Genomic DNA, 25,968 nt, shown 5'->3' with positions numbered 1-25,968 from the left:
CCCCCCCCCCCCCCCCCCACCCTGAGCCACGGTTCTGCTTGAGGTTTCTGTCTCTTAAAAATAAGTGTTTCCTTGCCTCTGTTGCCTAGGGCTTTCCCTTGGTGGGAACTGTTGGGTTTCTGTAAATAACATCAGAGCATGGTCTAGACCTGCTAGTTTATGAAAAGCGCAATGAGATAACTGTTGTGATTTAGCGCTATAAAAATAAAATTGAACATTTCTATTTCATGTCATCCAAAATAAAAGTACCTCCACTATGGTCGAGAAAGAAAGAGTGGAAATATAAGCTAAATGAGTGGGACAAATGAGTTGGATGTAAAAGGTTCCCTGTGGAGTCCCTGTTTCCGGTCTTTGTGCTAAGTAAGCTAAGCTGACTAGTTTTATATTTACAATACATACCCGTATAAAAATTGTATTAATCTTCTTGAAGAACTTTTCCTTTCATTTGTTTTGGTCTAGCAGAACAAACTGTTACAACCAATTCAAAATGTTTCAGCGTATTAAGTTATGCTTTTGCTTTCCAAAAAAAAAACTTAAACTTAAATTCCAGTCAGGCCCCAATGCCCCAAATACCCGAACGAAAGCCTGCCAAATGACACATTTTCATTATAACGCCCCATCTTCTTCTTACCCTTTTATCAGCTGCTTCGCCTATTTTCAGTTAATCTTTTTTTAATGTAATTTTCCATGCAATTGCCCTTCTGTGTCTTTTTCCCAGTCAGGATGGGGTTTGGATCTCAGAGCAGGCTGGCCAAGGTGGTAGCAGGGCCCTTCTGAGGCTGAAACTGCACGGGGGGGGGGGGGGGGGGGGGGGGGGGGGGGGGGGGGGGGGGGGGGGGGGGGAGACCGTCCGTCCCCTGGAACACAGCACATGACACTTGCTTTTAAAAATCCAGGCAGGGTGGATTGACTCAGTGTTTATAGGTGTAATGACTGACGCTGTACTTACACGGATGAGCTGGTGTTCAGGGAGGCTGAGATGTGGTCCTGCAGGAGCTGCTTTCAAAAGTTCTGGTGCATCTGAGCTGCCCCGTGGGCAGCCATGGCGATTCTACAAGCCCTGTTCAGATCTGCTGGGAAAAGATTATTGTGATGACCACAGGACACGAGGTTGGATCCTAACGTCAGATCCACCTTTGAATATCTTTAGACTTATCAAGTTATTGCAGAGTCTTTTTTTAGACACTTTGTTGTTTTCCCCCAAGCGGGGTCCACTTTTAATTTAGTTGTGGCTTCATTACTCTGTGGTGTTTTGATGAAATGACTGAATGAGAAAAATGGGTATCTCTGCTTCCTCTGCAGGGGATCTCTCCCTGTATGGTTGCTGAACACTGTTGCAAAGGTTAGCTGAATTAATTCTCTTCTGATGAATTGTACAAACATGCAAGCGAGCAAGCTCAGCAACTGCTACCAGATGCAGCTGGTTAGTACTTCTGAATCAATTGCTGCTGTAAATAAACACGTATAAACCTCTTTAGCTTGTATTTGTGTTGTCTTGAGCGACCGCACAGGAAGGCTGTCTCGTCTTTTTGGATAATGTCTGTCTGAGAAGAGATTCCTCAGAGAAATGGGATTCAAAATGTCGCAGAAGTAACGTAACCAGCTAGCGTTAGCTGCTGCCGTTAACACTGGCTCTTCACTTTGATGCGGAGTAATAAACACAATTCCGGCAAGCTAGTTAGCCAGTGAGGTAAGTAGCATGTGCAGACCAGGGGAATAGAGTTCAGATTCTCAGTTTAAGACCAAGTCTGAGCTACACGATGCAAGGGATGCCGCATATCGAAAGCCTGGACTTGTGTGGGAATGTTTCAACCTCACAGACAACGGACTCGGAAAATCCTCGGATACAACGGTGTACAAAGGCTGTTGAGTATACTGTGAAAATGGTTCTTATGAGTTTCCCAGCTAATCGTTTTGTGTAAAATGTTGATTTTGCTCCAACCTGCTCCTTCCTTAAAAATCTTCCATATGGATTTTTTTTTTTTTTTAATTCTGCGCTTGTCCTCTTTCCACCTCTTCCTCATCCTTGTCAGTCGCCATCGTTCTAGTACCATGCTGAGGCTACTCTCCCCAATGTGACGTAATCATTGAATTGAGATGAAAAACCCGCGACTACCAAAAAACTGGCATTTAACACCATTTGGAGACATTTTTAAAAATGATATACATACCTTGAATGCTTTTTGTACCCAATAATCAACAGCAAACAGGTGCTGAGTGGCTAACTCTGTTAGCAGTTGCTGAGCTGAGCTTACTTCCTTAAGAGGCAGGGAGCATGTGATTGGCTGAAAAGTGGAAATGCGCTCACATCAGCACGGTCAAGAGTGATATTGAGAATTAAAAATGTGATTTTTAAATCAAAACAGACTTGTGAAAAATGTGGGATAAATGGGATAAATAAACAGATTAAAAAAAAAAAAGGGCAGATGGAAATAATAATTTCAATCATTAAATAACCACACACTCAAAAAAAAGATTATTATGAAAATAATGAATGATTAAATAACATTTCAAAATGTGCAATTCATAATTAGTCATTTCTTAAATGATGTCATAAGTTTTTTTTAATTTCAGGATTATTTAACAAATGATTTCATATTGACAATTTTGGGACTCTATACCTATGAGATGGGATGTGAATATCAGAATTTGAATCAGAAATACTTTATTGATCCCTGAAGGGAAATTCTGTGTAACAGTTGCAAGAGTATACATATATTTAAGAGAAGAAAATGAATGAAGAAATATGAGTGTGGATATGTACGGTATTTACATAGTGAAAGGAATGTTATGATACAGTATTGACATAATTAAGGATTTGTAATGGTGAACAGTAATTATGAATAAGTAGTAGCAGCTATTGTCCACTTTAAAACTAACTAACTCATAGAGTTTAATGGCCACAGGCAGCAATGACTTCCTGTGGCGCTATTATTGACATATTGATTTACTGATCATAACCAGATGATGAATCCCAATGTTTTTGGTGACTCCCTTGGCATTTGCCAACATCACACCAAAATACCTAATGGTACACAAAAATTTTAATCGAATGGGTCGGGAATTCACTGAGCACATTCTTGAAGGCATTTCATTTTGGGACACTAAGAGTTTGCCTCTTGCGCCTCCATCAGGCCAAAGTTTAAACTTATCTTTTATTACATCCTTTAACAGGAAAATATTTCCTGTAACACAATATTAACATAAAGCCTGACTGTGAATGATGACTGAGTGTGGCCGCTGCACCTTTAACCCTTGTATTGTCTTCACTTTGGTCAAACTGACCCGGGACTTATTTGGGGTTTTAAAAACAATTCTGAAATAAAATTTTACTTCATGATCTACTAACAAATATTGTCTTTATCTCAATTTCGAACAATTGAGATAACATATATGTTTAGGGAATGCAATCAGTCTCTACTAGCACACAATTAAAAATGGAAGTGTGATTTGTTTTTTGTCATAAGGTTATAATTCATGTTAAAAATCGTTCTTATCTTGGAAAAAACATAAGTGGTCATATCCAGAATTATTCAGTCAGAAATATATGTTTATCACAGAAAATAAGGTAAAGCCATTGATTTTCAGGTATAAAAAAATCTGTACCATTTCTTCCTTTTTCAAAAATTTGAAATGGGTCTATTTGACCCGAATATAATACAAGAGTTAAGGAGTGCAGAGGACCAGAGTCTGGGATCCACCATAGCCATTTCTTTAAAGGGGTCAAATTTGCTCCCTGACCTCATGATATCTGTTGCCTTCCCAGATGTAGATACTTGCCAGGTTGGTCCCAATCAACGTCCACAGGTCCTGGTTTGTTGTCTAACAGAAGAGAAAAAGAGTTTTCTCTTCTGAGTCTCAGTTTTTTAATGGGTTTCAAAAGATCTGGATAGCCCCAGGAAGTCAGAGAGAGTTCACAATCGACAAGGACCTTGTGATCTAACAGTGACAACATGAAACTTTGAGAAACCTGAGAAATCATCTGACTCTTACACTACGATTTAAAACTCTGTCACAAGCTCCAAGAGGTTTTTTTTCCACAACCATCAACAGTCTGGCAACATACAGATGAACTGCTACTGCAGATGACACACCTTTTGTAAAGCTGTGGCCTTGTGTCCGGTGACCAGCCGGCACATGACGACATGCACCAGCAGGAGGACCTGGAACGTGGAGAGAATGGTCTGCTGTCCAGCCCTTTGAACATATACGAATGGATCAGAGTTGAGTTGTCATTAAAGGGGAGATAAGCAGCGAGCGTATTCCAATAAACTTACTCTTCCGCTTCTCCAGCTGCATTAGAGCTTTATCTGTGTACTTCTGTGACTTCTCCAAGTAGCCCGCCTGCATGGAGTGCATCCCCGTCACCTTCTGTAAAAAAAATAAATAAAAAAAAATTAAACAAGTAAATTCGTTTTGCAGCTGAATCACAAAGAACATCCTCCTTTAAGGTTTATGATCACATACATCACTGATTCTGTTTCTATGTGTTTTTCCTCTGTTCAATTATTTGTTAAAATGTTTTTTGTTGTTGTTGGCCCTGGGACACGTTCTCATCTCTGTGTAGTGTTTGTAATAATCCAAGATATATTCTTACTGCCAGCTGAAAAAGCAGTCTGCAGTGCCAGTCCGGAGATTTCTGAGAAATCTGGACGATCTTCTGCAGCACTGGTTTAGCAGAATCCACCAAGTTCTTTAAAATAGATGCCAGTAGGTGAAATAAGACAGATCAAAACAACCAAGCAGTCTCTGAAACAGAAATTCCATTATTTTACTCATTTAAGTTACAGCGTTATTAGGAATTTTAACATGCACTTGCTGAAGAGATGCATGCACCTAACTGTTGACAGTAGCTTCAAACTTCACATCTTCAAATTGGGAGATCTGATATAAATATTGGGGATTTAATTGTCCCATTGACAGATAAGTAAGTCAAATCTCGAATGATTTTGAGTAGATGCATTGATGGTGAGGTAACACACCTTGTATTAGTTTCTGTGTTATTTCATTACACACAAAAAAAGGATAGGCCCACTTGTTGTGATATGATGAACCACTGCGGAAGACAATAAAAAAGCAAATTATTAGTGTCCCCATTTAAAGTGGGCATGGATTTTGACAGGGAGCAGGTGCAATTGATAGAAAAGCATCACACATTGGTGGATATGTTTCGCATCATAACCTTGCCTGGTATCCGACATACTGGCTGCTGCGCCCCGCTTTCTCCAGGTGAGTTTGAGCCCCCTTGCTGTTCTCAAACAGGGCGTAGCTGGAGGTGTGTCCGGGCCTTGACCGGAGGCGGTTTGTGCTGAAACACTGCCCGCAGACAGTGGACACAACAGACGGTTCTTCGGAGGACAAGACGTACGGAAATGTTCTGCAAAGCCCAGCAGGGCTAGGCACCTGGGCTCCGGGGTCTCTGTACTCGCTGCCATGTTCAGCAGTCTGAAGACATAGCTAGCTAGCTAACAACAACAAAATGTATTAATTTGACGTTGGACCAACGTCCGTCGAATTTGTCCCTTCAGTTGGCCTCTCACGTTGTCAATGTCTACCCTAGACTGTAAAAAGGGTTTCTACATCAATAAGTTGTTATTATTACACACCCATGGTTCACCTTTTTCCATGACATTTAGTGCTAGCGCCAAACTAGCGAGAAGAATAACAACTTCCGGTCTTTATCTTCAAAATAAAAACACACGAGTAGAAGTAAAAACGCAATACACGTTTTTGAGAAATTCAAGTTATTTCATTTATTGCAATACATTGCTTAGAAACAAGTATTTCGCGATATATCTATACACGTTAGATATGGGAGTTTACTGCAATATTGTTATAAATGACAAAAATGCCATATTTATTTTGAAGGGATAATCAAAAGTGTCCATTTGTGTCCCATTCATCTATGGTCCCCTCATGCAAAAGATAATCACGTAGTGCTTCCCTTTCTTGATATTACATTTTCTAGCTAAAGTTACTCCATTTGTAATGTTTTCCTTGTTTTGACCCCGGAGATAAACTAACGGTTGCATTGTTGTCTTCAGGAGAAACGGAATTACTGGAACTAATGTTTAGCAGTCTGTGTCCTAACCGAGAATGTGTATGAGTGGGACCTTGTGCGGAATTTACTATTCACTTAAAATGTTACGTCCAATTCACGCCCCGCGCTTGTTGCTGGGAATAGGCAAGTTTGGATGAGAGCTGAATAGCGTGCACAACGACTACGGAAAGTGCGTAAGTCGACAGAGAGCGGGGCTCGGTTCATTTAACTTGTCTATCCATTGGTGGTGGTAATATGTATTATATTAACAGCAGTGTAACAGTTAAGTAACCTGACATCTTTTTTGTATGACGATATTTTGTATCGTGATATCGCGAGAATCCAGCTACCGTGCAAGGTAAGGAAAACAGGAATTATTCCAACCTATTCAAAGATTCTCAATAACTAGCAAGGTTCCCGTCTCTTCCCTATTATACTTGAATGATAACAGCTTTTTGTAAAGGTAGGTGTGTCCATTTAAACAGCTGTTGTCTGCAACAAGCGTAGAAACGCATCTTTTAGCTAACTAGCTAGTTAGTTAGTTAGCTATTTAGTTAGCTAGCTAGGTAGTTAGCTAGCTAGCTGTCTTTGATAAGTCTGAATTAACAATAACCCATCTTCTGACATTATCGGGTATTACACTTCCTTTCCACAGTGGAGATAAATTGGAGAAAATGGCGAAGCGGAGGATCACACAGGAAACCTTTGATGCTGTGGTCAGGGAAAACATGGAGGAGTTTGAGATGGGTCCTGATGAGGCTTTGAAGGAGGCTGTGGAGCAGTTTGAGTCTCAAGGTAAGATAGATAGAAAGCACAAGGACTGGTGGATGATTAATGTACAGTTTTGTTGTTCATTGTTGAGATAAGTTGGATATTGACTCTATGAATGAGGCCAAGCCTATTATGATCTACATAAATGTCAGAGTCAGAATGACAGGTGAATCATCAAAGGCAAAATAGAATAGAATAGAATGGAATGCCTTTATTGTCATTATACACAAGTGCAGTACCTGTGAAACGAGATTCAAGCAACCCCTTTACAAAAATATAAAAATACAAAATATAAGTAGTGCAGAAAGAGACAGTGTGGAAAAAAAAGTGGTTTAATATCCATATTGGAATACTGCTCAGGAACTATGTAGCCATTTTTATTTTGGCAATGTTATCATTTTTCATTTCCCATGTATTCCAAAATGAAAATAGCTGTCTTGTGAACACTTGGATCAATGAAAACCCTCTAAGAGGCCTTACAGACTGCCATATATAAGCATATCTTTCCCTGTTTGGGTAGTTTAAGAAAATGTTTTTCCTTAATTAAATGGAGGCTTCTGTCTTGAATAATGGTCCACCAACCCACACAATGTTAGGCTGCAGTGGAACTGAAACTCTTTTAAAGATCCTCCTCAGATATTTGATATTCTTAGATCCTACATTTGTGGCATTCCCCCTATAAAGTTTGCAGCTTTGAATAAAAGACCACACTCACATGCATGCTTGCTGAATTCTGCTTAGTTTGAATCTTTTCTGTTTTTGTACTTGCTGCGTGTCAAAGCATTAACCTTAATCTCATGTGTGGATGCAGGTGTGGACCTCGGTTATATAGTAAAAGCTGTAGCAGCTGTATCATCTGATGACAAACAAGAAGAGCAGTCGCACAAGGTCTTACAGGTAAGTCCTGTTATTGCGAAAAGGGATCACTGACTGCAAAAGTGTCAACATCTTCTCATCCCCCTTTTTTTTTTTTTCCTTCCTTTTGCAGGCTTTGGATTCCCTCCGCATTGGAAAAGACTCTGCCAGTGTCGAGGAAGTGACGGCAGACATGAAATGCTTCACTGAGCATTGCTCGCTTGAGTTCGCCCAGAGGTATCTGGCTGCCCAAAAAGACGCCTACCCCGTCATCCTCTCTTACTGCAAAAAGAGTGCGGAGGAGCGGGAAGCTGTAACCGCCCTGTCCGCTCTGGCTGCACTGACAGATGGACAGCCGGACTTGTTGGATGCAGAGGGTCAGCAGTTGCTTTTGAATGTCCTTAAGAAGTACGCGGCGGATTCCTCCGTGTTGCGGGTGGCCATTCGCGCTGTGCGTCACTGCTGTTTGAAACATGAACAAAACAGGCAGGATTTGGTAAAAGGTGGCGTCCTGCCTCTGCTGACCGGTGCCGCCGCACAACACGGTGGATGTGCTGAGCTGGTCAAGGAGGCCTCGGCCGCTCTCCGGATCATGACCTTTGATGATGATATCCGAGTTCCGTTTGGGCAAGCTCACGAACACGCCAAGATGATCGTTCTTCAACACAACGGACTGAAGGTTTTGATCGAGTCTGCAAAAGGTAAGGCGAGTCGATGGCTAGTTTAGACTTCTCTTTATTAAGCCTTTTGGGATCACTCTGGCAAGGAAATTGAAATTTCCAGCAGCAGTTTTCAGCAGTTTCCAAAAAAAGTATAAAATGAGTAGATTGTTAATTACTTAATTGCACAGTGAAAGAGTGGCTACCACTCCTCTTTCTTCCTGTTTTGTCCTCTACTGTCCTATTTACCATTGTGGCATGAGGCACAAAGGAGTCCTTGAGTCTGTTGGTCTTGCACTTGGGAAGGAGCATTTATGTGGTGTTTAGCATAATAGCTTCAACTACTTTTATGTTTTTCATATCATATATTTTCTCCTGGGACTTTGATTCCTTTAGTGTAATTCATTTATCTCATGTGCTCTTCCCTTCCCAGCCCACCTCGGTAATACTTCTGTTCTGAGAGAGCTGTGTGCGACGTTGTCCCATCTGGCCGTGAGGAACGAGTTCTGTCAAGACATCTGTGAGCTCGGAGGACTGAAACTCATCATGACGCTGCTTGCTGAGAACTACGAGACACCTGTAGGCTGCTAAAAACAAAGGATTGGGATACAAACTGATACAGCTTTTGCGTTCCGCTCACTAAAACTGCGTTTCTCCTTTTCATAGGATCTGGTTCGGCAGGTCCTGAGTGCAATACGAGCCATAGCGGGCAATGATGACGTTAAAGATGCAGTTGTTAATGCTGGTGGAGTTGAGCTCATTGTCATTGCCATGAACAGACACATGAGCAACTCTGCTGTGAGTTAAACGTTAAGTTACTATGAATGGGTTTGATCTAGCATTTAGTGTAGACATTTTAATATACATCATTTTTTAGTTGATGTATATTAAATGTTGATGTTGCCGTTCTACTGCAGGTGTGTGAGCAGGGCTGTGCATGCCTCTCTGTCCTCGCTTTGCGTAAACCAAACAACTGCAAAGTCATTATGGAAAATGGAGGGGCCTTGGCTGCTCTGCAGGCTATGAAGACGCACACTGATAAGGTCAATGTGCAGGTAATATAAGGTCATTGTAATAATGAATACGCTTACTTAGAAAAACAAAGCCGAGGACAATCTAATCTCAATGTCCCTGTTTTCTCAGAAACAGGCATGTATGCTGTTGAGAAATCTGGTTTCAAATACGAGCAACTTAAGCCAACCAATCCTGGACATGGGAGCGGAGGCCCTGATAACCCAGGCCCTGCAGACGCATGAAGACTGCGGTGACGTGGGTAAAGCAGCCCTCAGAGATCTGGGATGCCACGTGGAGCTCCGAGAGCTGTGGACCGGCAAAAAGGGCAGCCTCACCTACTGAAAGTAGAGGAGAGCATCACTGTACACCCGCACTATAGGTTTGCTTGGAAAGTAATTTAAGGCAAGATGAAATGTTATCTTGGTATACATAGTACAGAGTTTAAGCAGATGCACCCACCCAGCTAGACGTAGTTGATGTAGAAAAGGCTTGTCACCAGTCCCACACAACACTTTTGAGAGATTGAATGTTTTCCAGTCCTTTTTCTGTTTTTTTTATTCACAATTTCATATGTCATTTGTGTTAATAAGATGTTCATTGGTGTGTTTTGTGTCATGGGTATATATAAATAAATCTATTTGCTGTCATGCAAATAGTTTAAATGCATTATTGTGCAGATTTCTTCACCATGTTAGCAGAGCCAAATTTTAAACAAGCATCGCATGCTGCTCACTTTTACTAGATAATAAAGGATACATAATTTAGATGTTCTTATTGATGCAATATTAATTATTAATTATCTAAATCTGAAATATCTTATAGACCTACCACATTATGTATGTGTATTTTGCATAATTAAGATGAACACTCACTTTTGGTGCTTTACCTTTATGTGGCTGTGTGCAGATGTCAATGACTGTTTAAAGGAATTAAAATAGTTTTACAATCTGTGGTAGATCGCCACGCTGTACCTGGTAAGACAGTACTTCAGGGACAAGAAAAACTATGAAGTGTGTCTCTTGCTCACGCCCCCTCTAACTGACCAATTCAAACATGCCCCTCCCGTGGATGTAACTGTCTATGTGTAAAGCATAGACAGTTAAAGAAATGGACCAACATATCCCGTTGCTCTGGACGGAGACCAGTGAAGTCTATCAAAAGCGCTTTTCCGGTGATGGCTGAGCGTTACTGCGCAGCCTCCAACTGAGCTCGACGACACAGATGTGACGTGAGCAACCTGTCTGAAAGTTGTAAGTCTTCTGGTAGCTGTGCAAGAGAAATCTCAATTATTCCCAATCAACAGAGACGGAGAGTGTAGGTATATGTTAGGAGATAACATAGACACAGGCTAATTATTGCTAACTAAAATACTAGTTAACGTTAGTAATTGAACTTAAACAGCTAACGTAAATCCAAACTTTTTGCGAGCTTACCCTGGACTACACGGTAATTCCTCAACGGTGCGACAGTAAATCGCGTGGTTATGACACAATCGTTAGCCTATTTTTACAAAAACGTCTGCTACGGAGCCATAACGTAAGATACAAGGTAATGGAGCCTTTTATACATTGTCGTTTTTCTTTGGAAATAACTAACGGACAAATAGAGTATTTAAACGCTTCAGATGCGAAGTTATTCGCTGTCAAAGTGACGTCAAAATGAATGTCAGTCAATGGAATGCTAACGGCGGGTGATGGCTTGGGAGTGTCAAAATGGCGCCGTAGTGAGCTTCGCTTAGAGAGGAGGGAGAGGAAAGGCCCCTCCTTGTTCAGACTTCATTTCCCAGAATGCCACTAAGGTCGTCCTTGTCAAACCTCATCTGTGGCCAGTCAGGTCGCTGACGGGAGTAGCTTGTAACGGTAGAAATAACACAGCATGGACGACAACACACTTGTGAAGTCACTGCAGAGCTAATGAATATGAGAAATGTGTTGAAGACAGTGCCTCCATTACCAGGAGACTTTTCCTTATAAAGACACAAGCGCAATATTTATATTTCCACAACGCTGTCGACGAGAGTAACTAACATTAACGTTAATGTAGCAGTAAGCTAACAGCTGGCTAACATTACTTAACCTGCTATTTGGCGAACTTGGAAAAAGATTTCTGAAGAACCTTCTAGCGACTCGAAACACCGCATTAAGTGAGGGATATCAAAGCACCAGAACTCTTCCTGCTGGGGTCAAATTTGTAAGGTAAGAAATGTGTTTGTAACTACTGACAGCTAACTGGCCGCAGGGTAGGGTGGCTGTGTCAGTGGACAAGTTTCGACAGAACTGGTGAGTGCACCAGCCGGGGAATCATGACAAGTTGATGGTAATTATTCAATGAATAAACTAGAAATGTATGAACGTAACCACACCCTTTTTTTGGATGTATGCAGTGTTGGTGTTAGCTCAAATAATTTACTTTAAAACTATAATATTACATTTCAAGGTGCCACAACGTTAGCCTAACGTAACAAAGAGGTAGAAATGGCAGGAGGTAGGCAAAATAACAACACCTTGTAATATTATGCAGTCCACTAAAGAAACACCACAGACTCTTTCAAAAATGCCAAATGTGAGGATAAGCTACCTTTCTCTGTGCTATATCATAAATACCTGTATGTTATACTGCTGTCTTTTATTGTCTGCTGGCTGTAAAATGAATTACCCCCCCCCACAGGGGTCATAAAGTTAACTTCAGTGGAAATACTACATATTTGGGTTTTGAGTGGTCACTTAGCAAACCATATGAAGATGTCCCCCTTAGTTCTGGCAAAACTGTAACCACTAGTTTCTGACATTTTCTACTTAAAAAAGACATTGCTATTTTACTGATGCCCACTCAACTTAAAGGACAGGTTGTTCAGACGTTTCTAGCAACAACTTGATCTCACACTGATGAGTTTAAGACTATTAATCCACAGGGACAGCTCCACTTCTCCATTGCTTTGTACATAGCATGGGTGTTGTGTATTAGATCATAGATAACAAGTAGGGCTGGGCAATATATTGGTACTATATCGACCTTGATGTAATATGAGACTATATATCGTCTTAAATTTTGGGTATCTGAATATAAAGTGTTGTCTTTTCCTGGTTTTAAAGGCTGATGTTTTATTATTTGACTTTACCAACTTATTCATTGTATCCACATTTTTGGAGATTATTTATCATTGTGTTGATAATTTGATATTTTTAAATTTTCCCCATGTTGCCCAGCTCTACTGACAGGTGGGGAAAAGGTTCTGCAGCCAAGCCTGCGGCACACCAATCAGGCGCAGCGAGCAGTCAGGAACAAGGATCTGTAAACTGATATGCATGGGACTGGGGGCTGCTGGGAGGGTTAGGGAAAGAACCAGAGCAAGGACAGTGGGTGAGGTGAAAGGGGACGGATTACCAGAGGCCTATGCTTATTTGAGGATCTGGCTTGGAGCCCTGCTGTTCTCCTCACTGTTGCTTAACTCCCTAAATCCTGATGTTTCAAGTGGAGTTCCCCCCCACCCCATAATGTTAACAATTATTCAGTATATTATTAAAGTAATATCGGACTACAATTGGAAATTAGCCCTCAGGCTACAATCTGGCATTTTTTACATGTACTATTGTTCATGTTCATTAATGTGCGTTGTCCTGAAATATTACGTAAATAAATATAAATATTAGTTATGGTCCTTGTTTTGAAGCTGGATAAACCTTATATTTAGTAAAGCATTCAAATGGAAAGTGCCAATCTTTTTGTGGCTGCGCTGTAACATTCAAAGGTCTAATCCTAGTCAATCTAGTCCTGTAAAAAGAAAATTTGAATAGGATAATCATTTATTTATATATTAGATATAATGAAGTATTGTCTCTAGAGCAGAAACTGCAATGCTGACAACAGCAAAATAACTGGATACAAACTTAAAACCTAAATAACATAAGAAACATGTAAAGGATGTAGAAAGTAGAAATCAGTCTCCATTTTTGCTGTTGTATGGAAAATATGTATTTTACAAAGGGATTTATTAAACAAGTAAACAACAGGTTCATCCAGTCATTCCCAAAGGGGGGTCTGGGTACCCTGAGTGGTCCTTTAGGGGGTTCCAGAGGGTTGCCAGCTATTTATTTTCACTATAATTCCATTCATAAGTAACACAATGACAGAATGTATGACTAGTTTGGTCACAGGTTTCATACACTTTCTGTGATTAAAAACATCTAAAAGCAAAATTCCTATAATATATCCTATCAGGGACAAAATCGTATCAAATGTTGGTCCTTGGTCTAATTTGTGTAAGTTTAGGGACGTAAAAAAGGTTTGGGAACCACTGGCTTAATCCATCAATATATCAGTCAAATAGTGATTGCAGCCCTACAAAAGACACACACAACTTTAAGCACATTCTACTGGATTTTTACATATTTACAACTTTTGAATTGAATTGTGAGATTGTAACTGTGACTTTAAAGTGAACTTTGTCACTTGTGCGGTATGTAACAATGAACCAGTGAGCCGGTGGGGATTGAGGGTCTCGTGGACTGCTGAGTTGTCCAGTAAAATGATTAGATAATGTAATTGATAATGTTCTTCCTTTGAAGTCCATCTCATTCAAGTCTTTATTGACCACATAGCACGTTTGTACAACCAGGACACCGTTGCCTAAGACTATCGTATTCTTGTTTGTTGGTTTTTCAAGCTTTGCTCAGGCAGACACCTTTCACCTACAGTACAAGTCCTCAACTCTATCTTTTAAGAGATATTTTAGGCATAACCTACTGTAGTTTTGCGTGACCATATTTAGATTTCCTCGGCCGGCCTCAAAACACAAATTGAGACAGGCTTCTCAGAGGTTAATGAACATGCTTTATTATGCCTTGGTGGTATGGAAATAACGTATGTAATAAAATAAAATCTGTTACAAAATAAAAGCTCTTTTCAAATATATAAATATGAAATAATGTTTTATTTATTTTAGGGCTTATTCTGTATTAGCTTCAAAATCCAGCTTCAACTAAATATCTCTTAAAACCTTTTCAATGTAATAAGATAAGGTTTTTTTGGTGTCCATGTGACCTTTAAGCTCTCCAGCACCTTTTAGAAGACACTGAAACAAATGTGCTAGCTGTGCACACGGTGTACTCCGCCTCCCATGTGTCCCGTACGTGTGACAGTACGTGGAAAGTTTTTTTTTTTTTGCAGTTCAACTGTGAAGCTACACTTATGCTTCTGCATTTTGTGTACAATGCTGCTCCGCTGTCGGATCTGCTCCCTGTATGTGCTCCCCTGTCTGATCTGCTCCCTGTATGTGATCCCTGTCTGATCTGCTCCCTGTATGTGATCCCTGTCTGATCTGCTCCCTGTATGTGCTCCCCTGTCTGATCTGCTCCCTGTCTGTGCCCCCTGTCTGATCTGCTCCCTGTATATGCCCCCTGTCGGATCTGCTCCTGGGATGTGTCCCCTGTCTGATCTGCTCCCTATATCTGCTCCGTGTCTGATCTGATCTGCTCCCTGTCTGTGCCCCCTGTCTGATCTGCTTCCTGTATGTGCTCCCTGTCTGGTTTGCTTAGTGTCTTTATATAGCCGTAAGGTGTGCACTGGCAGGTATTTGTACTGTAGACAGTGTGGGCGTGACCTGCTTAAGGTCCAAAATTAGCAGCGTTTACCAGCCAAATGCTGGTAGATTTGCGTCACTCACCAGCCAAAACACAATGGTTTTCTATTAAGTAGCAGGTCAAATTTGAGCATTCAATATCCATTTGGCTGCTGGACAAAAAAGTAAATTTTGGACCCTGCTCCTTGATCCCCACACAGAAGCTTAGCTACCGAAATATCTTGTCAATTATTTTATATTTAGGCTAACTTAAAACCTCTGTTTCTCTCTCTGACCTATCCCTCTCTCCTGTTGCCCCCCTCCCCCCTGCAGTGTTTGAATTTAGGAGCATGCTCAGTGGCAGCAGTGCGTAGGCCTCGGGGATGGGGAGTGGAGTCCAGGAACAACGGGCATCACTCGCGCAGGGAGAAGTTCTGCCGCTGGCTTCCTCCAGTCAGTCAGAAGTAAGCAATCAGGTGACATTTTATAGACGTGATGCTTCCTTCAACACTTAAAGGAAAACATCCACCCAAACATGACGTGTTTTTATTTTTTTCATTTGTGAATTTAATTTTAAAATAATAGAACCCTTTTGAAAAATTACTTATGTTGAATAAACAATATATGGGTAATTATCTGATAATATAAAATGGCAGAATTATAGTGGCATTGGAATGCTATTTCTGTGTTTTTTTTTTAATATGTGTTATTAGAAGGGAATTTTCTCTGCTGTATTCTGTGTGAGATAAGAACTGAGCTGAGATTAAGAGCTTCGTGGCCTCTATATTCGGTTCATTTAAGGCCATCTGCTCTCATTTCTAATGATTTGTGAAGTGGTTAGGCAGATCATCTACTATCCTTTCATAACTCCGGTTTAATCATCAACAGCATCTCAAACACTTTTTTTTCACATAAGGAAGCAGTTTTTACAGTTTTTTCACAGTTTAACCCTAAATGTGATTCCTTCATCCTGAAGCACACCCGGCCTGTCCTCAACTCACTCTTCTCTGGGGCTTTAGCCGGGGCTTTGGCAAAGACAGCTGTCGCCCCATTGGACAGGACTAAAATCATCTTCCAAGGCAAGTTGTATTCTCTGCTGAGATACAAGTGGAAACTTATTTTTTTTTTAATTAGAAATGACCCACATGGCTGCCATGGAATTATATCTACAACTAAACTGAGCTGCTCTTGCATTCATATCAGTTGGAATGTTAGAAAATGTGTGATGACTTACAGAAACACTAGAGACATCTTATTTATATTGCACATATGTTTTGTTTCTTAGTGTCTTCAGCAAGATTCTCCGCCAAGGTACGTTTGATCACATATTTAAAGTCAGTTTCCTAGTAGGACAATTTACTGATTCTCGATTGCTTCACACCCAGCTAAACAGAAATAGATCATCATGAGTGAATCATGAGCATGTATGTGTTTGTGTGTGCACACTACACTACAGGAGGCCTACAGGCTGATCTACCGCACCTACCTGAAGGATGGCTTCTTCAGTCTTTGGAGGGGGAACTCGGCCACCATGGTGCGAGTCATCCCATACGCTGCCATCCAGTTCTGTGCACACGAGCAGTACAAGAGGCTGCTGGGAGGCTACTATGGCTTCCAGGGGAAGTAAGTGTCCTGTTTATAGTGGTAGACTACTACTACTCAGGTCTGTTGGCTTATCTATTGACTTTTATCTTGTCAGTTGTGTTTGGTTTGAGATTGTACTTGAAGAAAATGATGGCAATACGTAATAGGGAACACAATAACCTTTAATGAGGCAATCTGGAAGGACTGTAAAGTCCGGCTGATATTGAGCATCGTTGACGAATATATTTCCTCTTAAAATGTCCGATGTAATCGGTAACACCGGTGTAGTCACAGGTTTATTAACCAGTGGCAAAACACCCTTAATGTGGCAAATCTAGGCATGTCAAGGATGATAGTTCCCGCAGGTTGTTCATCCCGGCCGCTGTCAGACCCCACAACACCTGCGCTAACTTATAATGTATGTGATAATGTAGTTTCTGTTCCTGTTTTTCAATTACTCCACACACACTCTCTGTATATCTTTATCATCTTTATTTATATTTTCCCGTTACAAGCACTTACTTTTTCAGTTTTATTTATGGTCCCAGTTCAATATCAATAATATCATGGTTACTTCCTTTTGCTATATTATTTAATTACATATTCAATTTAATTTTAAAGTCACTTACTCACACTGCAATGTTTTTTTTTGTACTATGGCAACTGTACTTTAAAATACCTTTTATTTATTTAATGCCACTTTACATTCATTCACTACCTTTGGCTCATTGTCTGTTGTTTGTATGTTTACTTGTTTGTCTTTTTGCTTTTTACCGTAGGAAACTGTTGCTGCTGTAATAAGGGAACTCCCCCACTGTGGGATGAATAAAATATGATCTAATCCATCTAATCTAATCTACATTCTATTGTTGTCCTCTGTGTTCCAGAGCCCTGTCTCCATTTCCGAGGTTACTGGCCGGGTCTATGGCTGGAACCACGGCAGCCATGCTGACCTATCCTCTGGACATGGTGCGGGCTAGGATGGCTGTAACGCCAAAGGAAATGTAAGGTCATCTTTATCTGCCAACACGGGCTTTACAGTGATGCCAGAGTCTGAGCAGGAGCATTTTTTGCTTCTCCAGTTTCATGCTCATGCCTCCCCTGTTTAGGTACAGCAACATTCTGCACGTGTTTGTGCGGATCTCCCGAGAAGAGGGCTTGAAGACGTTGTACCGAGGCTTTAATCCCACCATGCTGGGTGTCATTCCCTATGCTGGCATCAGCTTCTTTACCTATGAGACACTGAAGAAATTACATGCAGGTAATGCACTACCACTGCCAAGTCGAGATTTAATTGTGTATTGATCCACGGCCCCTTTCTTTCACACCTTTGCATATATAAAATGGCCCTTCTCTACATCCTCCTCCTCCCATGTAGAGCGCAGCGAGCGCCCACATCCCTACTTATATGAACGGCTGGCGTTTGGAGCCTGCGCGGGGCTTCTCGGCCAGTCGGCGTCTTACCCTCTGGACGTGGTGCGGCGGCGCATGCAGACCGCAGGGGTCACAGGGCACACCTACGGCACCATCTTTGGCACCATGAAGGAGATTGTGTCCGAGGAAGGGGTCATCCGTGGACTCTACAAAGGTCTGAGTATGAACTGGGTCAAAGGGCCCATCGCGGTGGGGATCAGCTTCACCACCTTTGACCTTACCCAGATCCTCCTGAGGAAGCTGCACCAGATGGGCCACACGGCTCGATAATAGCGATCCAGAGAGAGGAAATTGGGGAAAGTGGGATGACAAGGTCCCTGTAGACCCTCAGAAGAACACGGAAGTGTGAGAGGGACAAGTGTGTATCGCTGGATAGAAGCAAACACACACTGGCCCAGGAGGAGTGATATTAATGTATTCTCCTGCTTGTCCCTGTGTGTGGTGGGGGGTGCACAGTCTCTGGAGGCGTGAGGTATGTTGGATGTTACACACTGTTACGATGTACAGCTAAGTGCAATATGCTCAGCGACTTTCTGTGTGTTTGTGTACACATAAATTACAATGCTCCTGCCCTCGTGGACCAGGCCGTGTGACTGAGAGATTAGAGCTACACACACACACACACACACACACACACACACACACACACACACACACACACACACACACACACACACACACACACACACACACACACACACACACACACACGCACGCACACACTGAGATCACCCAACTGCCTTGTGTGTCTACTTAAACCTGACACCTTCCAATGCAATGCGCGTTGCCGCTCATTTATTATTAACTTTTTACAGATGCATTTGATTTAACACCAGTAAGATATGCCCCCTTGAGATTAGTGTGTGTTGGTTTTAACCCTTGTGTTGTCTTCCCGTCAAAATTTGAAATTACATTTTTGACGCTTTTAATTTTAATTTTTAACTTTTTCTTAGGTTTTTGTCCCCTTTTTCAACACTTTTGAATTATTTTTCTTTCATTTTTTGGACGTTTTCAACACACAACACTAACTAATTAGCTTTAGTTTTACAGTTATTTTTGGAATTTATGGTCAATAAACCTCATTTATTGGAAATTATACCTAATGTTTGAAGAAATTAAGAATTATTTAGACTAAAATTAAAGGAATGGATGTTGATGATAATCACAGACTGGAATATGTCAACTTTTACTCAATACTAATTCAAAACCACTTCTGTTTTTTCCAAATGTTATAAAATTGAATAAGACGCCCTTAAATTAATGAAAGTAGAGATTTGTACTTGGCAAAGAGGGTTGGGTGGAATCAATCAAGTTATTTGGGTGATTAAAAAGAACATTGACATAGGAGAACGAGTCAGTTTGAGCGGAGGACAACACGAGGGTTAAGGAATCATACCAAAGGTTAGATATGAGCTAGTCGCAGATATATTAAATTATAATAAATAACAAAGTGTTGTTTGTATATTTTAGCACAAACATTCTCGGAATACGGCTTTAGAGCAAAACTCTTCCCCAGGACAGAGGTTTTTCAGCATTGTTACTGCCGCCGCATGGTCAGCTTTTGGTTTGAATAAATATATTAAAATGTATAAGTCCAGTATTTTTAAGTGGAGCTCCTAAAAATTGAACTCCCAGATCAGTTCATGGACAGCAGACACCTGAGCTTGATTTTATGCCGGTGCCAACATATATGAAGTACAAAGAGTACCCATGTGATTTTGTATGTTTTCTCCGTGATAATAGAATGGGCTTTTTAAAATCGATTGTGATAGACCTCCTCTGAGTTCTCTGTTACCGGCACAATGTAAGACATTTAATTCCATAATTAAATGTTCATGGAATCCTCACATATCTGTGTGTTATGAGGGGTAAGAAAATGGGACTGGAGCAGCTGGGGACAAAGCCAGGTGGAGCAGAATGTGGAACATTTGTGAAACACCAGTAAGGATACTTACTGAAACTCAAGTCAATTAAAAAACTAAGAAACTCCAAAACAAAATTGTATTTGAAAAAACTACTAGGGCTGTACTTAAATGTTTTCAATATTCATCAATCTATACGTTTTGATTTACCAGGCCAAAGGCCCGTCATATTGAAATGTCTTAATATTACTTACCGTATTTTGGAATTGATAAAACTTTAGTCCATTAGCTCACCAATTTTGAAAGAGATTATTTCTTTTTTAGGACTATGTATCATTTTTAATTTGTTGATGCTAATGCAGTTAGTTTTGGAACCAACATCACAAATATTTATTTATAAATATATATATGTGTATATATGTATATATATATATATGTATATATATATATGTATGTATATATATGTATGTATATATATATATATGTATATATATATATGTATATGTATATATATATATGTATATATATATATGTATATGTATATATATATATATATATATATATGTATATATATATGTATATGTATATATATATATATATGTATATATATATATGTATATATATGTGTATATATATATATGTATATATATGTGTATATATATATATATGTATGTATATATATGTGTGTGTGTGTGTGTGCATATATACATATACGTATGTGTGTATAAATACAGTATATGTGAATCTATATGTATATATTTGTATTTATATGCATGTATATTTACATGTATATACAGTATATGTATGTATATGTGTATATTTATATACAGTATATGTATGTATATGTGTATAGTTATATGTGTATATATATTTATATGTGTATATACATATATATATATGTATGTATGTTTGTATGTATGTATATATATATGTATGTGTGTATATATATATATATATATATATATGTATGTATGTATATGTGTATATATATTTATATGTGTATATACATATATATATTTATGTATGTATATGTCCAGTATATATATGTATATGTGTGTTAATTTAAGAAATACAGACATCTTTTTGGCAAACTTTCTAGAGGCCAACCTTCTCAAATGTCAAATATGTCTACAAGCATAATAAAAACACCTTTGCCTGAATAAAATAGTGTAAAACTTGTAAATGTATAGTTGGAATTTGAATTAGTATCTGATCAGAACGTAGTGGTCCGACCCAAAACACTAGAGACTCGTGTCTGGCGGGATCGCTGTTCAGCAGCTCTCACCCTAAACCCAGTCACTAATTATTCTCATCAGGAATCAATCTAATTATTCTCATCAGCAAGCACTGTTGAGTCAATCATCTTTTAATATCAGTGTGTTGTCTTTACCACTTGCCTTCGTTAGTAGGTGTAACACACAGTATGTGGAGCTGAGTTAGGATTTATGACGGCTTGAAACCGCCACGTTCTGAGCTGCAACAATGCTGCCTAGTAGAAAGGATACAGTAACAGATCAATGGGGGGGGGACAAAAATAAGTTTTGTCTCACTGTCCTTTTGGAAGGTAAACTTAGGAAAATAGGTATCACTTAGTATGTATTTCTCACGTCTTTCTGTGTCTGTCTTCTCCGACTACTGGCTCGCACAAATCTCTCTCCTTCGCTCTGTCTCTTTAAAAATAAGATGAGTCGGTGAGCCCACAGCCACGCCTAGCTTTACTTTCAGTGTCATCAAACAAAGAAAAAGCCCCCCCCGAGGATCAACCCGTGGTAGATCACCCCGGTCACCGGTGTGGAAGAGGTTTAAAGGGTAGCTGTTTAAGTGCCTAGCAAAGAAATAGTTAAGTTTTTTTTATATATATATATATCACTGAGCTACTTCTACTAACTTTTCTGAAAGTTGCTTCCATTTTCTCGTCTTTGCTTCGCAACTTGATGTCTTCAAGTTGTATTATAAAGTACAAGTATTTGAGGGGCGGCGGAGTGTTGGAAGTCTGGAGATGGTTCGGCCTCTGTGATTGAATGTATCACTTCAGGTCCCGTTTTTGTATGTGAATTTTGTCAAACTTCTACGCTGCCTTGCAGGGTGAGAGGCAGGACCGTTGGCTCCCTACCAGTCCATTCCAACCCGTCTACGATAAATAATAAACTCAACAGCACATGCAATGGTTAGGCCGATCTGTAACCTGATCTCAATTACAAGAGCAATATGATGCATTCATCTCCCTATTGATCTTCTTCTTGATCTAAGGAGGGGGGAAACACATGATCAAATACACTATGATAGGGAAAGAAGACAAGAAGCTCGGAAAACCCCTAGACAATCATGACATGCCAACAAGTTTTAAGAGGAAAGTACTTTTTGACAACCTGTAGAGTGGCTTATGAGGAAACACTAGGACAACTACACATGGTACTGTGTTTGCATGTCCCAACTGAAAACCTTGTATTGTGTGTGTGTGTGTGTGTGTGTGTGTGTGTGTGTGTGTGTGTGTGTGAGTGCAGCGTTGGCTGCTTTGTAAATCCTAGTGAGTTGTGCCAACTGAATGTAAGCGCTCCTACTAACACCACAGTATGTCCAGTGTGTAGTTATGGTGTATCAGTAGGGACGTTTTGAAATATGAAACTCTCAAATAAAACTGGATGTTAACAGATTGTGTCTTTTTTTTTTTTACCCAGTCCCTGAGTGATGTGTATATGTACTTGTGTTACTTTTAGCGTTGGATTAACCCTCCTGTTTGACCCAGTTTGGGGTTTCTTTCAACCAAGTTGTCCTAAATAAAATACTGCATGGCTCTTCATAAGTAAAATAAGTGATCCGTTCACTACTTTTATTGAATTTGGGTGTGTTATTCAATTGTATAGCATTTGAAGAATAATTGCTGAAAGTTAAAAAAATTCAAAGAAATTGAAAAAATGACATATCAGGAAAAGTGTCCAAACAAAATCGTCAAAAAAAGGGTTGCATGGTCAACAGTAAGACAACACAAGGGTTAACACTATGAAATCTAAAGTTTACATACAGTATGTCCAGTGTGGTCTTCAGGGACACTTGACACATTAACGCAAAACCCAGAATCACACACCCTTTGTGTCATTACGTTTATTGAGGAAAAAAAAGAAACATAGTTTCTTCTATTATGAATGAAGCCTTAAATGTCAGTTAAGAAAAAAAATGTATACAAAATGAAAAATAAATTACCTCAACAAAGTGTATAAAAACGCTTGAAGCATTATATGTACACATTTCCTGTTAACAATAATGTTGGTCCAAAGTAACACAGACTATAGTAGCCTATATCAATACATAAGAAAAGTAATAAATAAATGTGTAAAAAGTTATATGTATTGAATGTGGAAATAAATACATGCGTATAGATATAAATAAGTAAATGAAAGGAAACTCTATATAGATTAATTAATACAGAAACATATATAACAATATATGAAACAATAAATACAGAAAATATTGCATTTATTATTACCATTTGTATTTATTTATTTATTTATTTATTTACCGTGTCACTTTTGGCCCATAGCCAAGAAGGTGTCTTGTTCAGGCTGAAGACGCCTGCATGTAATGACACGCAGTGACCACTGGAGGGCGCTCCGTCCCCATGAATCAGTGGACTCCCCCTTACCCCGTCCACGGTGCGCTCCTCCGGCTGTGGTTCCACAGACGGCCGCTGGGTGGCGGTGCAGCCCGGCGCTGGTTGCTGAGGGAAGGTGAGCTGGGTCAGATGGTGCTGGTCCACTGCCTCAGGCCGTACTGAAGCTTTGAACTTGACCGTGAACGCAACACGGCAACACATGAACACAATGAAGACCCTGAGCAAACTGAAAACAATCCCAATGAAATATCATGTCTATTATTCATAAGAAATACATAGGGTATATAAGGAGAAAATATATAAGGTGTTAAGGAGAAAATATATAGGGTGTTAAAGAGAAAATATATATAGGGTGTTAAGGAGAAAATATATAGGGTGTTTAAAGAGAAAATATATAGGGTGTTAGAGAGAGAATATGTCAGGTGTTAAGGAGAAAGATAGGGTGTTAAGGAGAAAATATATAAGGTGTTAAGGAGAAAATATGTAGGGTGTTAAGGAGAAAATATATAGGGTGTTAAGGAGAAAATATGTAGGGTGTTTGAGGAGAAAAAATATAGGGTGTTTCAGGAGAAAAAAAATAGGGTGTTTAAGGAGAAAATATATATAGGGTGTAAAGGAGAAAATATATAGGGTGTTATGGAGAAAATATATAGGGTGTTATGGAGAAAATATATATAGGGTGTTAAGGAACAAAAATATAAGGTGTTAAGGAGAAAGATAGGCTGTTTAAGGAGAAAATATGTAGGGTGTTAAGGAGAAAATGTAAAGGGTGTTAAGGAGAAATATTTGTTGTTTAAGGAGAAAATATGTAGGGTGTTTAAGTTTAGATTTAGACGCATTATGATTTTGTAGAAAGAAAGGAAATCCATATTTGTTTAGCCTAATCTGTGTTCGTAGAGCAGCTGTTGGAATGAGGGGAACTATTCGGGTTGGTCCAGGTTTTCCTCTGGAACCGGACTGGCAGCTCGGACCAGACTCTTTGTGCAAAGATTTCTGGGAACGTGGGAGAAAAAAGCACCAGAAGAAAAGAGCTATGGGGAAGATAGAGGACTAATTAGAGAGTGAAGGAGGGAGGGATGAACGGAGGCTGTCAGAGGATGTGGTTGCTATAGATACTTGGCATGATGCCAGGTGGAGGCAGAGCCAATTTGCATTTATTCAGATGATGGCTGCTCTTTCTCTCTCTTTCTTTCTCTCTTTCTATCTGAAAGAAAAGCAGCAAAATAACAATTTCTTCCATTTTAAATGTATTCTCAAAAACTCAATTTTCTTTTAAAAACCAGTGATTCAAAAACATACTATTTGAGGGATTTGAGGTGGATGATAATTCATGAGCTATAGTGATTGTGCCACAAAGCTTTTTTTTTTTTGCCATGCCAGATTTAATTTTATTTTAAAGTTCAAAGTTGTAAAACCAGATTGTAGATATTTCTTGTTTAAATACATCACAATGTCTTTCTTTTCTTTAATAACATATACAAAAAATTCTGCGCTGTAGGCTACTAGTATAACTAGTATTATATCGGCCTGCATTTGTTTCTCAAATTAAGTTGAAACAAGTAAGAAATTGGTTATATATAACTAAATTAATTTAATTAAAACTAAAGGAAGGTTGTATTGCAGTTTTGTAGACATTAATATAAATTAGTCTTTTTTATGAGTGTGGTCAGCTTCTGCTAGGCCTATAACTAATGGCTATATACTGTATATTAATGTGTATAAAAACTAAGGGCTGAATATATAGAATAAATAAAAAGAGTTTTATAATTTCTGTAAATTAAAATGTCCCCCTTTAACTATTCCCACTACTGAATCATACTGCCAGAACCTAAAAAATTCAATAAAAGCAACTCAATGTTTAAATACGAGACCAAGTGATGTACATTTGTCTTGTTTTAGTTTTATAAATGTGAAAGCATTGTGTCAAAGTTTTTACTAAATATATATTCAGTGTAAAAAAAACTGAATACATTTACTGGAGAAAAATGTTCAAAGTTGAATGTTCTCTTTATTGACAACATCTAAATTCACACAATATACACACACACAAAGTTGAATGTTCTCTTTATTGACAACATCTAAATTCACACAATATACACACACACACAAAGTTGCACAGCAACATAAAGTGACTATCAACAGATTCAATACATTGTATTTAGTACAAAATCAAATCATAAAACACACTTCCACACCACAACAGGATCAATTACAGCCTGGAACAGATAGATTTAATCAGATATCAGCTAACAATGATCAATTAGCATCATCATTCCTTTATTTAGACACATAAAATCATTTTAATATATTAATTATTAACCCACAAACATGAGGTGCTGTTCAACAGTGGCTTGTACAGCTGGTGTCTCTTTGAAGAGTAGTGTCACTATTACGTGTGTGTGTGTTTGTGTGTGTGTGTGTGTGTGTGTGTGTGTGTGTTCAGAGACAAAGTAGGGACAGTCCATTGTAAAATGTTTCATTGCCAGAAGCTTTAATTACTCAGCAAAAAACATAAGTAAAAATTGTTAAGTTGGTTCAGTCCAATCTGGGCTCGAAATCCTTTTCTTTGAGTGAAAGGTTGT

At 39.3% G+C, this 25,968-nt stretch overlaps 2 protein-coding genes across 3 annotated transcripts; both read left to right on the top strand.

The window, feature by feature from the left end:
* Positions 1-5,988: 5,988 nt before the first annotated feature.
* Positions 5,989-9,740, top strand: armc6 (armadillo repeat containing 6). The gene is made up of 8 exons (XM_034888337.1): positions 5,989-6,398; positions 6,696-6,835; positions 7,623-7,708; positions 7,800-8,367; positions 8,759-8,904; positions 8,992-9,123; positions 9,243-9,380; positions 9,469-9,740. Exons 1-8 carry the CDS (start codon positions 6,349-6,351, stop codon positions 9,679-9,681), a joined length of 1,473 nt encoding a protein of 490 aa, XP_034744228.1. The 5' UTR covers positions 5,989-6,348; the 3' UTR covers positions 9,682-9,740.
* A 1,397-nt stretch (positions 9,741-11,137) lies between these two features.
* On the top strand, positions 11,138-18,924 carry slc25a42 (solute carrier family 25 member 42). Of its 2 annotated transcripts, none has more exons than XM_034888339.1 (8): positions 11,138-11,534; positions 15,230-15,360; positions 15,873-15,975; positions 16,182-16,207; positions 16,353-16,519; positions 17,368-17,484; positions 17,590-17,741; positions 17,859-18,924. In XM_034888339.1, the coding sequence occupies exons 2-8, from the start codon at positions 15,280-15,282 to the stop codon at positions 18,182-18,184; spliced, it is 972 nt and encodes a 323-aa protein (XP_034744230.1). In that variant the 5' UTR covers positions 11,138-11,534; positions 15,230-15,279; the 3' UTR covers positions 18,185-18,924. The 2 variants fall into 2 exon arrangements, with proteins under 2 accessions (XP_034744230.1, XP_034744229.1); XM_034888338.1 differs by having other exon boundaries at positions 15,230-15,361; positions 15,865-15,975; positions 17,859-18,923.
* The last annotated feature ends 7,044 nt before the right edge of the window (positions 18,925-25,968 follow it).

Source organism: Etheostoma cragini, chromosome 12 (assembly GCF_013103735.1).
Source record: "Etheostoma cragini isolate CJK2018 chromosome 12, CSU_Ecrag_1.0, whole genome shotgun sequence".
NCBI lineage: Eukaryota > Metazoa > Chordata > Actinopteri > Perciformes > Percidae > Etheostoma > Etheostoma cragini.
Note: the sequence above shows the minus strand (reverse complement) of the source record. Positions and strands in the feature narration are given on the sequence as shown.

Coding starts and splice junctions, on each gene's coding strand:
- armc6 (XM_034888337.1), top strand. CDS start 6,349: ATGACGATATTTTGTATCGTGATATCGCGAGAATCCAGCTACCGTGCA. Junction 6,399..6,695: donor GAATCCAGCTACCGTGCAAG/GTAAGGAAAACA, acceptor TCCTTTCCACAG/TGGAGATAAATTGGAGAAAA. Junction 9,124..9,242: donor GACACATGAGCAACTCTGCT/GTGAGTTAAACG, acceptor GTTCTACTGCAG/GTGTGTGAGCAGGGCTGTGC.
- slc25a42 (XM_034888338.1), top strand. CDS start 15,280: ATGGGGAGTGGAGTCCAGGAACAACGGGCATCACTCGCGCAGGGAGAA. Junction 15,976..16,181: donor GACTAAAATCATCTTCCAAG/GCAAGTTGTATT, acceptor TTTGTTTCTTAG/TGTCTTCAGCAAGATTCTCC. Junction 16,520..17,367: donor TACTATGGCTTCCAGGGGAA/GTAAGTGTCCTG, acceptor TCTGTGTTCCAG/AGCCCTGTCTCCATTTCCGA.